Here is a 13,380-nt window from a genome sequence, read left to right as displayed (position 1 = left end):
TTATCTCATAAAAACCTGTTAATCTGTGACAATTTTGTGTCCATTTGGAGCACATGTGGTATTTTTCAGTTTTTTTATATTTTCTATGAGTATCAAATTTTCTGAATGTGATATCTCAAGCAATTTTCTAAATATTGTACTTTGCATACACTGCATTTGTCCAATTACGAAACGCTGTGTCAAAAGTCATCTGTTATCGATCAGCGGATTGAATTATTTCCAGAAGAGATAAGCAAACATAACCATTCCCATCACCAATAGAGATATATAACCTTTCTCACACCAGTAGAGATACACTGCTGGCCAAAATCTTAAGGCCAATGAACATGAAAACAAAATACGCATTTTGCGTTGTTAGACTCAATCACTTATTTGAGTAGATCTTCGAAAGATGAAAATAAGAAAAGGGAAAATAAAATAAAAAACTTTTTTAGCATTTAATAGGGAAAATGTGAACACTGTGAAATTAGCCTAAATACTAGCTGGTCGAAAGTTTAAGACCATACCAAAAATAATTTCTAAACAGGGTAGAAAATGCCCAGTAAGAGGTCTCAGTAGTGAGTTGCAATGACGTCATTGCGAATAACTTCAAAAATTCGCTTTGGCATGGTCGATATAAGCGTTTGCAGAAGGCTGGCTGGAATGTTATTCCAAGTGGTGAAGATGGCTTCACGAAGACCATGCACTGTTTGGAATTGACGTCCATTTCTATAGACTTCCCTTGCCATCCACCATTTTCATCGGGCTTCAGTTCGGGCGAGCACGCTGGATGGTCCAAAAGAATCACGTTATTCGCCATGAAAAAGTCCTTTGTCCTGCAGACATTGTGGATTGCAGCGTTGTCCTGCTGAAAGATCCAGTTATTTCCACACAAGCGAGGGCCTTCAGTCAATAAGGATGCTCTCTCCAACATGGCAATGTAGCCAGCTGCTGTTTGACGCACCTATATAATCTGAAGCTTCATTGTTCCATGGAAGGAGAAAGCACCCCAGATTATGATGGAACCTCCTCCACTGTGTCGTGTAGAAAATGTCTCCGGTTGGATATCCTTATTGTGCCAGTAACGTTGGAAGCCATCTGGACCATCCAGCTTAAAGTTTTTCTCGTCAGAGAACAAAACCTTCGTCCACTTTTCTACGTCCCATGTTTAGTGCTTCTCAGCAAAGTTTAACCGAGCTGTTTCGTGGTGTCGAAGGAGACGTGGCCTTTGAAGATGCTTACGATTTTTAAATCCTTCTTTTCGTAGATATCGTCTTATTGTTCTTGAACTGCATTCTGTGTTCGTAAGGGCCTTAATCTGGTTCGACGATCGGCTGGTGTCTTGCCGGACAACCCGTCGAATCCTCCTGCTCAACGCCGGCGAAATTTTCTTGTGTCGATCACTTGAAATTCTCGTTCCGTATCCCTCAAGGTCTTTGGGTCTAAGAAATTTGGAACAGCAGTTTTACTACGCCCATTCTCACGTTGAGAGAGACCTTGTTTTAGCCTATCGACAATTCTGCCACGTTCAAACTCTGTTAACTTTTTAGCCTTTGCCATGTTTTTACCCAATGTAACACAGGAAATATCAGTGGGAGATGTTGACAACGCTAATGCTTGAACACAAATGACTAAATTTCGTTATGTATTTACCGATTAACGCTTCGTTTCAGTATTGTCTTAAAATTTTGACCAGCTAGTATTTAGGCTAACTTCATAGTGTTCACATTCCCTATTAAATGCTAGAAAAGTTTTTTATTTTTATTTTCCCTTTTCTTATTTTCATCTTTCGAAGCTCTACTCAAATAAGTGGTTGAGTCTAATAACCCAAAATGCATAATTTTCTTTATGTTCATTGGCCTTAAGATTTTGGCCAGCAGTGTATAGAACCATTCCCACACCAGTAAAATGTATAACCATTCCCACACCAGTAGAAATATATAACATTTACAACACAAGAATGGATAGTCAATTTTCCAACAGTAGTGTAGATAGCCGGACACAACCTCTTCCACACCACTATAGATAATCAAACAATCTTTCGAACACTGATATAGATAATCAAACGTAGCATTTCCCTCGTCAGAAGGAGTAATCAAACGTGTAATCTCTCCCACATCAGAAGGCATAACCAAACATCACTTTTCTAAGAGTAATGGAGATAATAAAATGAGCCTTTTCTAAACCACTAGGGATAATCAAACAACCTGTCCAACACTAGTAGAGATGATCAAACGGTACAAATGTGTTTTACCATTTCACTTATAACATGGTCGTTTCAGTAGTATATAACGATAACCTCTAACAAATAGCAAGTGTTATTTTGAATACTGCCTTTTAGGGTTCACTTGTCGGATACGTACATCATTTGTGTGGTGTATAAGGTAAACAAATAGTTTTAAGTATTAAACATAAACTTTTATGTTCTGCCATCATTTCAAAACAGAATTTCAGTCGTGAATGTACAAGTCAGTTAGTGAGACACGTAGTTAAGAAAAAAAGTTTTGCCCGAAGAATTTTTAATTTTATAATTAATTACAATTATTTCAGTAATGTTTTGACAGACATTGCTATCTTATTAGTTGAAGCATCTTCCGTAATTTATGCAGTTTGTGCAAACACCTGTTGAGTTGAAAAGGAACAATTCCGATATTGTCTAGACAGCTTGTTTTTTCGTAAACCAAATATTTTGACTTTCAATGAGCCAATGGTAAAGTTGTTTCACTTAGCTAGCCATTACGATCTGATTACGTGGCCTTTCTGCGTCCTTGACAAGCCAGTATGCCTTCTGTACATGGTATTCTAAGATAGGGCTTCAGGCAATAAAATATTTTTTCTTCCATAAGCAGCACTTATAACACGAAATAGCTGAATCTCTGTACCTGTTCGACATTAAACAAGAGGCGAAGAAATTCCAAAGGAATAGCTATAACACATAGGGATAAACTGATGATAAAACAAATTATCAAAATACCTTTAAATGTGTTGATATTTTAAATCAATTTGTGTTCGAGAAAAAAAGCATACACTTTACATGTTTAAATAATGAAATACAAATATACTTTACATGTTTAAATAATGAAATACAAATACACTTTACATGTTTAAATAATGAAATACAAATATACTTTAGAAACTAAAAATTATTCTAATTTTCTCAACGTTTCACCGTTGTGGCTGCATTAGAAAAACAACATTAATGTATGTATTTAAATCATCAAAACTCAGCTTATAAATACAGCTTTGTGGAAATGCAGTGATCTTCTCTTGGCAAAATCGTAATAATGGAAAATTAGCTGAAAGAAAGTTTTAAATTATGAAGTATAGCTATATATAGTCGTTTAGTTATCTCTAAAACTCTTATATGTGCATTATGAACATTCAAATGAAATGCTACTTTTAAATTTTCCCGATAGCTTAGCTGCAGGCACGTGGTTTTATCATACTAACATTCAGAGACGATTCATGCCGTTAGCACTGCGTAGATAACTGAAAGAAATACTTGAATGATTAAAATGTACTCTCTGTCGTTGTTTTTCTTGTCTCGTTTCTAAACCAAGATATGCAACTACGTTTTAAGTAAATCGTCGTGTCCAACTATGAGCCGTATTGTAGAAAAACATATAACAGATAATCGTAGGAAAAAGAAAAAGGTGGTAAACCAGTAACAAATACTCGTACAAATAAGGTAAACAAATAAACGTAGAAAAAATAATTTTTACTCTCGTACACTATAAGTAATTTCTCGCAGACTATTGGAAGTACAAGCTCAGAGAGAAACATAGTACATACTGCTTTATTTGATGTCGGAGTTTTCCGTTTAGCACACGAGTACAGTTTAAAGAATTCAAATACTAAGTTTCTTGCTTCACAGGTGCTGTAGGATCGACTTAAGTTCTTTCCCACAATACAAAATGCCTATCGTGACCGACCGAGAACTTAAATTGTAATTTCGATCAGCTAGCCCGGAATGGCCAGGTGGTTAGGGCACTCAACTCGTAAAATGAGGGTTTCGGGTTCGAATCCCTGTCACACCAAACATGGTCGTCCTTTCAGCCGTGGGGGCGTTATAATGTGACGGTCATTCTGACTATTCGTTAGTAAAAGAGTAGCCCAAGAGTTGGCGGTGGGTGGTGATGGCTAGCTGCCTTCCCTCTAGTCTTACACTGTTAAATTAGGGATGACTAGCGCAGATAGCCCTCGAGTAGCTTAGCGCGAAATTCAAAACGAACCAAACGAATCTGTCAGCTTCCATAGACTTGACTCTGCTAAGAATGGCAGTCTATTAAGCATGTTTTTAAGAGTACAGCAAGGAATAATGGTGGATTTGTATGCACATAAAAACCAGTTTCTATTTTCAGTAGATATTCACATGTTAGTAGTACATAATTATGCATGTCTGAATTTCCAAATGTTTCTTTTAGTACCTATGTTTTTTTCCTAATTTGCTTCAGTGTAAATTATTTTTTTAATCATACGTAAAAAAATAAGAATTACAACAGTGTTTTTAAAACTATTCCCCCCCCCCACCAGTGATTCAGCGATAAGTCTGAATACTTAAAATGCTATAAACTTAGTTTTGATACACGTGGTGGGCACAGAAAACTCACTGTATGACTCTGTATTTAATAGTAGACAAACTTCAATCTCCATCACCGAACATGCTCGTCTTTTCAGCTGAGCATGTATTATAATATGACGCTCCATCCCATTATTCGTTGGTAAAAGAGTAACCCAAGACTTGGCGGTGGGTGGTGTTGACTAGCTGTCTTTCGTCTAGTCTTATACTGCTAAGTTAGGGACGGCTAGCGCGAAATTAAAAGCAAACAAAAAGGAACACATGAAATATGAGAATTAACCAGAGCTGTGGAATAAGGGTGGGTGTAAGTCATACAAGGGGTAAGCACAGCGCTTACATAGGGATACAATGGGTAAGCACAGCGCTTATTAGCAAAATAGGACTCACTTAAGGAGAACTCCTCTTTTTAAGTTCTCTTTAGACTTGCTCTCGAAGCAACATACAGAGTCCAGTGTGACTTAACCGCTTTGAGGAAAGTTCCCAGACCCTGGGCAGAAAGTGTCAGGATATAACATCCTCAGACAACCCACAGTTCCACTACTGGCCACCATGCACTAGACGCTTAAAACTAGTATAATATTTCTTTTCTTTCTTATTTTATTTTTTATTTTATTATTATTATTTTATTCTTCCGATAAATATATATGGAAGAGGGGGGATTTAAAAATATACATATATATAAATAAAAGTGAAAACAAAAATAAAAATAGAATAAAAGAGGACAAAAATAATAAATAGATAAAGCGAAAAAAAAAGGGCAAATCAAGACAATACATGGACATTACCCTGAAAAGGGCCGGAGTACTGTGGGATACTCTGGCCAAAAAGCACTACAACAACAACATAACAGTACCCGACATGAAAGCTAGGGATGGAGAAAGAGGTCTTGTGCACCTGACCCTCCTGGGTATTTAAAAATTCAACATACCCATATACCCACAAAGAAGAAGCGAAGCGATGAAATATCAGGACTTTTCATACCAAAATATGTTACATAACATAATATTAGTGCTACACTACATCATTATCATAACGCCCTCATAACAAGCAAAGTATTCACGTTCTCCATGAAAACGCTAATTTGTATGAATCTCCTATTCCACTAGTCTATGAATTAGAAATGGCTGGCATGCATAGTCTCCATGTTGCATTGTGCGAAATTCAAACCAACAGACAAACATGCTCTCTTTGTTAATACATACACTGAAATATCTTGACGGTAGGTCTGCGGGCTCACAATGCCAGAAACCGGTTTTCGATACTCGTGGTGGGCAGAAAACACGTAGCCCATTTAGTAGCTTTGTGCTTGATTTCAAACAAGACAATAAATATCTCTGATTTTTGCTTATATTCAGTGTTATATTTAATAACTGCACTCTGTTTAATAATAACTGTTTAATGTAATGAATACTGTAGGTTGACCGCACCAGATTTACTCAAGTTTTAGTTTTAGTATTTTTTGCGTAGTTTTGAAAGTAAACTTGAATATTTTAACGATATTATGTGTCTGTATATTAGTCTCCTACATTTTTCTTGTAACTGTAGGTACCTTTAAAGGATAATCATTAAGATTAATGAGTTAGCAGGCAATCAATTATTCATTTGACCAATTGCAGTGTTTTCGGTTATTTCAATAAACCTGTATTTGCACAGTGCTGCCATCTGTTTAATGACTCGAGAAATATATTAATATTAATTGTAAAACATTTATTAAGTTTGTTTTGTTGTTTACCCGCTCTAGAAACGAAAGACTACATATGTAGACACAGTGAGTCGTGAAACCATAGTGTCTGCCGTGGAAAATAATAGTCAATGTAGTTTTTTGTTGCTTTTCTTCAATGGATGAAGTCTATTATTTTACAAGCCCTGATCAATGAACAGAATAAAAGTATTGCTGTGGTAACGGGATGCGAACCACGACCTAATTTTCACTGTTGTCAAGCTAACCACTAGAGCAAGCCATGCCTTTTTTTAAGATTACATATCACACATTTCACTGCGCTATGCTATGTTTATATCGAAAATCACATGACGTCGTTTTCTTAATATACGTCTACGTTAGGTTTTAGACAAGTTTACACAGTTATGAAATAATGTATTCATGACTGTCAGACCAAAAGAAATACTTTAACCGATTAAATAAATGCTCATAGAAGCCACATAATGATTACCTTTAAACCTCCCAAGAAATACAGTTTTCGACTTTAACTTTTAACAAACTGAGTTATTAGATTTGAAACTCAAGCTTAAAATACAGACTCTCGATGTAAGGAGGCCTAACTCTTAAAACTTACGTGTAAAAAATAAATAAATAGAAAACGTGCCTGATCAGAACTAAGTTGTCATTGTAAGATATCAAAAAGATAAGACGATGTGGATTTTAAGACAAATATGTTGTTAATCTATCAGGGAATTAAGAGTAATCAGTGCCGTTTGAGAGGGTACAGATCAGGTGAGTTTGTTTGTTTGGGATTAAGGCCAAAGGTACACAATGGACTATCAAAACCTGGTTTCTAACTTTGTAGGTCTGCAAACACACTGCTGTATCACTATGGAACTGCACATAGTGAAGAAATACACAAGAGCAGGCATGAAATGCTTGTTAATATACCAGAATCCCAATCGAAAGGTTCGAGCGGTGACATGCCTCTTATTCTTTGCAGCTTAAACTGTGGAAATTCTATAGCTGTTCAGTTAAAAGTAGCCTCAGAGGCGGTAGGTAATGCTGACTGGTTGCTCTCCCTGTCTGATCATAAGCTCTAAATTAGCGATAGGTATGCCTAAACCTTATTGGTCTGTAACCTGGTCATTTAGCCTGTATCATTTAAGGTATAATTCAGACAACAACAACAAAAAAGTAAACACACACACACAGATACGAATCTAACGTCACACAAAATGTTATTTCTTTCTTGTAGGCCTGGTGTGGTTTGGTGATTAGGGAAGTTGATTCATAATCTGTGATTCATGTGTTCGAATCCTATCACCGAATACGCTCGCCTATTCAGCCCGTCTGGGCGTTATTATGTACGATCGGTCCCTCTAATTGATTAGTGTAGCTCAAGAATTGGTGGTGGATGGTGTTCTCCAACTTTCCCTCTGTTCTATCAGTTAAAGACCGATAGGGTCATTATAATTCAACAAACAAACAAATCTATCCTCAAAATACGTAAAGAATTGTATGCTTACGCCTGTCTTTGAACTAAATTATTTTCCGTAATTAAGTGTTTCAGTAAGTACCTACCTTTATAATATTCACAGTTTTAGCGATACAAGTCATCAGTCCGTCTTCAAAGTATCACAAAACGTTCTGAATATATATATTAATGAATAGTGACATTAATCATAAGTAATCATGGAGTCTTTTTTTTCTTGCATCATATCGAATGAAGATTGCGGCAACATCTTTCAGAAAATACTAAATATTTTTAATAAATGTATTTAAATAATAACTACATCAAATTTTACAATATATAGGTATATATTACTTAGCTGAGGTTTATAGTTTCAAAGTTTTGTCCATTCTAGGTGATATGTTTTTCAATTAAACTTCTCACAGCAAAAAATAACCCTATGTGACTTTGATCTCAAACAAACAAATCAAACAGTATGGGCGTGACCTTGTAGTTACCGTGTTGGGCAGAGGAAGAATGAATCCAAAATCAGTAAAATTTAGGCCTGAAACCTAAGAGTTTTTGGCCTTGCAGTTTAAGTCTATTGCTAATATGCAGCGCCACTCAGGTTACATATTCTGATTTCACATAATATATTAATTTCTCAACACCAATTTTTGCGGTAATTGTTTTACAGATTTAAAATAATTTTTGTTCTTTTAATGAAACTACATTATTTAACTCTCAATATGGCCAAGAAATAGATAAGTTTTGGCTTCTTCACTGTCACAGTAAAAAATGTTCAAATTTGTTTTTAATTTTATCGTTTTGTCTTATTCTAAGTAAGTAAAAAAGTAAATCAAGAGCTAAGCGGTTCAGTCATGTGTTAAATGTAAATCGCGAAGATCTTAAAAATTATATCTTGGAGCAAACATCAGAGAATCAGAGTGCAATATCTTCACGATTTGTCCAGAAAACAATACACTTCTCGGTACATGATACAACAACGTGCAGTGTTCAACCGTACACCCATTTGATAAGTACAGTGTTAATAACTTTATTTTAAATATATATACTTTCTGTGTTTAAAAGTCAAAGATTTCTTTGAACATGAAATGATAATATGTATATTTTTATGACTCTTTTGTCTGTTTTTGTTTTTCATAAAGCATGGAAACACAGCTTCACACGAAGCTGCCTGGAAAGGGTACAGCCAAACGCTTGAAGTACTTTGTAAAAATAAGGCTAACGTCTATATAAAAAACAAGGTTAGTTACCTCCATTTTGTATTATGATGTTTACTTGTATGAAAGAGTGAAAGTGAGTATTTATATTAAAACAATATTAAGAATGTATGTTTATTTTATATTTGTTTATTATCCTAAAAAGTTTGTTTTTTTAAGTGAATCATTATAAACAAGGCTAACTGTGGCGGGTTTCTACTATTATATTTGTTTATTATCCTAAAAAGTTTGTTTTTTTAAGTGAATCATTATGAACAAGGCTAACTGTGGCGGGTTTCTACTATTAAAATTGTTTATTATCCTAAAAAGTTTGTTTTTTTTAAGTGAATCATTATGAACAAGGCTAACTGTGGCGGGTTTCTACTATTATATTTGTTTATTATCCTAAAAAGTTTGTTTTTTTAAGTGAATCATTATGAACAAGGCTAACTGTGGCGGGTTTCTACTATTAAAATTGTTTATTATCCTAAAAAGTTTGTTTTTTTAAGTGAATCATTATAAACAAGGCTAACTGTGACGGGTTTCTACTATTATATTTGTTTATTATCCTAAAAAGTTTGTTTTTTTAAGTGAATCATTATGAACAAGGCTAACTGTGGCGGGTTTCTACTATTAAATTGTTTATTATCCTAAAAAGTTTGTTTTTTTAAGTGAATCATTATGAACAAGGCTAACTGTGGCGAGTTTCTACTATTAAAATTGTTTATTATCCTAAAAAGTTTGTTTTTTTTAAGTGAATCATTATGAACAAGGCTAACTGTGGCGGGTTTCTACTATTAAAATTGTTTATTATCTATTATATTTGTTTATTATCCTAAAAAGTTTGTTTTTTTAAGTGAATCATTATGAACAAGGCTAACTGTGGCGGGTTTCTACTATTAAATTGTTTATTATCCTAAAAAGTTTGTTTTTTTAAGTGAATCATTATGAACAAGGCTAACTGTGGCGAGTTTCTACCATTAAAATTGTTTATTATCCTAAAAAGTTTGTTTTTTTAAGTGAATCATTATAAACAAGGCTAACTGTGACGGGTTTCTACTATTATATTTGTTTATTATCCTAAAAAGTTTGTTTTTTTTAAGTGAATCATTATGAACAAGGCTAACTGTGACGGGTTTCTACTATTATATTTGTTTATTATCCTAAAAAGTTTGTTTTTTTTAAGTGAATCATTATGAACAAGGGTAACTGTGGCGGGTTTCTACTATTAAAATTGTTTATTATCCTAAAAAGTTTGTTTTTTTAAGTGAATCATTATGAACAAGGCTAACTGTGGCGGGTTTCTACTATTAAAATTGTTTATTATCCTAAAAAGTTTGTTTTTTTAAGTGAATCATTATAAACAAGGCTAACTGTGACGGGTTTCTACTATTATATTTGTTTATTATCCTAAAAAGTTTGTTTTTTTAAGTGAATCATTATGAACAAGGCTAACTGTGGCGGGTTTCTACTATTAAATTGTTTATTATCCTAAAAAGTTTGTTTTTTTAAGTGAATCATTATGAACAAGGCTAACTGTGGCGAGTTTCTACTATTAAAATTGTTTATTATCCTAAAAAGTTTGTTTTTTTAAGTGAATCATTATAAACAAGGCTAACTGTGACGGGTTTCTACTATTATATTTGTTTATTATCCTAAAAAGTTTGTTTTTTTTAAGTGAATCATTATGAACAAGGCTAACTCTGGCGGATTTCTACTATTAAAATTGTTTATTATCCTAAAAAGTTTGTTTTTTTAAGTGAATCATTATGAACAAGGATAACTGTGGCGGGTTTCTACTATTATATTTGTTTATTATCCTAAAAAGTTTGTTTTTTTAAGTGAATCATTATGAACAAGGCTAACTGTGGCGGGTTTCTACTATTATATTTGTTTATTATCCTAAAAAGTTTGTTTTTTTAAGTGAATCATTATGAACAAGGCTAACTGTGGCGGGTTTCTACTATTAAATTTGTTTATTATCCTAAAAAGTTTGTTTTTTTAAGTGAATCATTATGAACAAGGCTAACTGTGGCGGGTTTCTACTATTAAATTTGTTTATTATCCTAAAAAGTTTGTTTTTTTAAGTGAATCATTATGAACAAGGCTAACTGTGGCGGGTTTCTACTATTAAATTTGTTTATTATCCTAAAAGTTTGTTTTTTAAGTGAATCATTATGAACAAGGCTAACTGTGGCGGGTTTCTACTATTAAAATTGTTTATTATCCTAAAAAGTTTGTTTTTTTAAGTGAATCATTATGAACAAGGCTAACTGTGGCGGGTTTCTACTATTATATTTGTTTATTATCCTAAAAAGTTTGTTTTTTTAAGTGAATCATTATGAACAAGGCTAACTGTGGCGGGTTTCTACTATTAAATTTGTTTATTATCCTAAAAAGTTTGTTTTTTAAGTGAATCATTATGAACAAGGCTAACTGTGGCGGGTTTCTACTATTAAATTTGTTTATTATCCTAAAAGTTTGTTTTTTAAGTGAATCATTATGAATAAGGCTAACTGTGGCGGGTTTCTACTATTAAATTTGTTTATTATCCTAAAAGTTTGTTTTTTAAGTGAATCATTATGAACAAGGCTAACTGTGGCGGGTTTCTACTATTAAATTTGTTTATTATCCTAAAAGTTTGTTTTTTAAGTGAATCATTATGAACAAGGCTAACTGTGGCGGGTTTCTACTATTAAATTTGTTTATTATCCTAAAAAGTTTGTTTTTTAAGTGAATCATTATGAACAAGGCTAACTGTGGCGGGTTTCTATTATTAAATTTGTTTATTATCCTAAAAAGTTTGTTTTTTTAAGTGAATCATTATGAACAAGGCTAACTGTGGCGGGTTTCTACTATTAAATTTGTTTATTATCCTAAAAAGTTTGTTTTTTTAAGTGAATCATTATGAACAAGGCTAACTGTGGCGGGTTTCTACTATTAAATTTGTTTATTATCCTAAAAAGTTTGTTTTTTTAAGTGAATCATTATGAACAAGGCTAACTGTGGCGGGTTTCTATTATTAAATTTGTTTATTATCCTAAAAAGTTTGTTTTTTTAAGTGAATCATTATGAACAAGGCTAACTGTGGCGGGTTTCTACTATTAAATTTGTTTATTATCCTAAAAAGTTTGTTTTTTTAAGTGAATCATTATGAACAAGGCTAACTGTGGCGGGTTTCTACTATTAAATTTGTTTATTATCCTAAAAAGTTTGTTTTTTTAAGTGAATCATTATGAACAAGGCTAACTGTGGCGGGTTTCTACTATTAAATTTGTTTATTATCCTAAAAAGTTTGTTTTTTTAAGTGAATCATTATGAACAAGGCTAACTGTGGCGGGTTTCTACTATTAAAATTGTTTATTGTCCTAAAAAGTTTGTTTTTTTAAGTGAATCATTATGAACAAGGCTAACTGTGGCGGGTTTCTACTATTAAAATTGTTTATTGTCCTAAAAAGTTTGTTTTTTTAAGTGAATCATTATGAACAAGGCTAACTGTGGCGGGTTTCTACTATTAAAATTGTTTATTGTTATACAATTTCTTTTTCAAACTTATCATTATATGTTTTGCTTTACTCAACATATTTATTTATTTGCACAATTTACACGTGAAATACATAACTACTGGGATTTCATTTAAAAGTTTTTGTGTATAGTGTTAAATACATCAAAAACATGATGCATTTCCAGTGTTTTACCGTATAAAAGTTTAGAAATTTCAAAAATAAAATAGATGTTTTATCTGTTTTTCAGAATGTAAAAGTTGTGGTATTTACTGAATCTCAGTTAAACTTTAAAGACGATCATTTGAAAAATATGTAATACTGTAATTCATCTAATGGAGACTTTAGAAATATTAAACTATTTTGTAATTTTTATAAAGAAGTTTTTGAAAATAAAATGTAAGTATAGAAAATAATAGGTATTGTGCTTTATACTTGAAGTAGAGTTGTTATTCTTGCAAAAATCAAGAAAACTAAAACAAACTGTTTACTGTTAAACTGAGACTATTGTATTTCATATTGTGCCAATCTTCTGGTGGGTAAGCGGTAAGCTTACGGACTTCTAGCGCAAAAATCCGAGGTTCGATTCCCTGCAATGAACACAACAGATAGTCCAATGTGGCTTTGCGCTCAAGCAAACTTCTGTTACACCATTTTGTTTTTCTTCTAGTTAACACACCGCTAACAATCAGTAATAAACGAACTACACATTCGTTCTTTCCACTTCGCTTTAATTAAGCCTATTAATTGAGAGGCTTTCCTTTATTTGCTGTTCTTGTCCATTGTTGGCTTTAGCGAGGATTTTAAACTGTCCTATATTTATAGGTTCATTACATTTTAAAACAAAATAACGATCCAATTAAAACTATGGAAGATAAATTAGAAATATATTTATTAGAAATTTAAAAGGATCATTTATTGACTGATAATTTTAAAATATAGTTTTTAAACTATCTTCTCACTAAACATTCCAATACCAAATC

The 13,380-nt window shown here is 32.9% G+C and overlaps 1 protein-coding gene across 4 annotated transcripts in view; it reads left to right on the top strand.

The window, feature by feature from the left end:
• The window catches only part of LOC143258616 (uncharacterized), a 141,640-nt gene that overhangs the window by 115,838 nt on the left and 12,422 nt on the right, over positions 1 to 13,380 (top strand). For all 4 annotated transcript variants that reach the window (XM_076517836.1, XM_076517834.1, XM_076517833.1 and 1 more), the window contains one exon: positions 8,841 to 8,939. In XM_076517836.1, coding sequence (XP_076373951.1) covers positions 8,841 to 8,939 — 99 coding nt within the window. The remainder of the gene's footprint in view (positions 1 to 8,840; positions 8,940 to 13,380) is intronic.

Source organism: Tachypleus tridentatus, chromosome 8 (genome assembly GCF_004210375.1).
Source record: "Tachypleus tridentatus isolate NWPU-2018 chromosome 8, ASM421037v1, whole genome shotgun sequence".
NCBI classification, from domain to species: domain Eukaryota; kingdom Metazoa; phylum Arthropoda; class Merostomata; order Xiphosura; family Limulidae; genus Tachypleus; species Tachypleus tridentatus.
The sequence above is the reverse complement of the archived record's forward strand: the minus strand, read 5'-3'. Positions and strand labels throughout refer to the sequence as shown.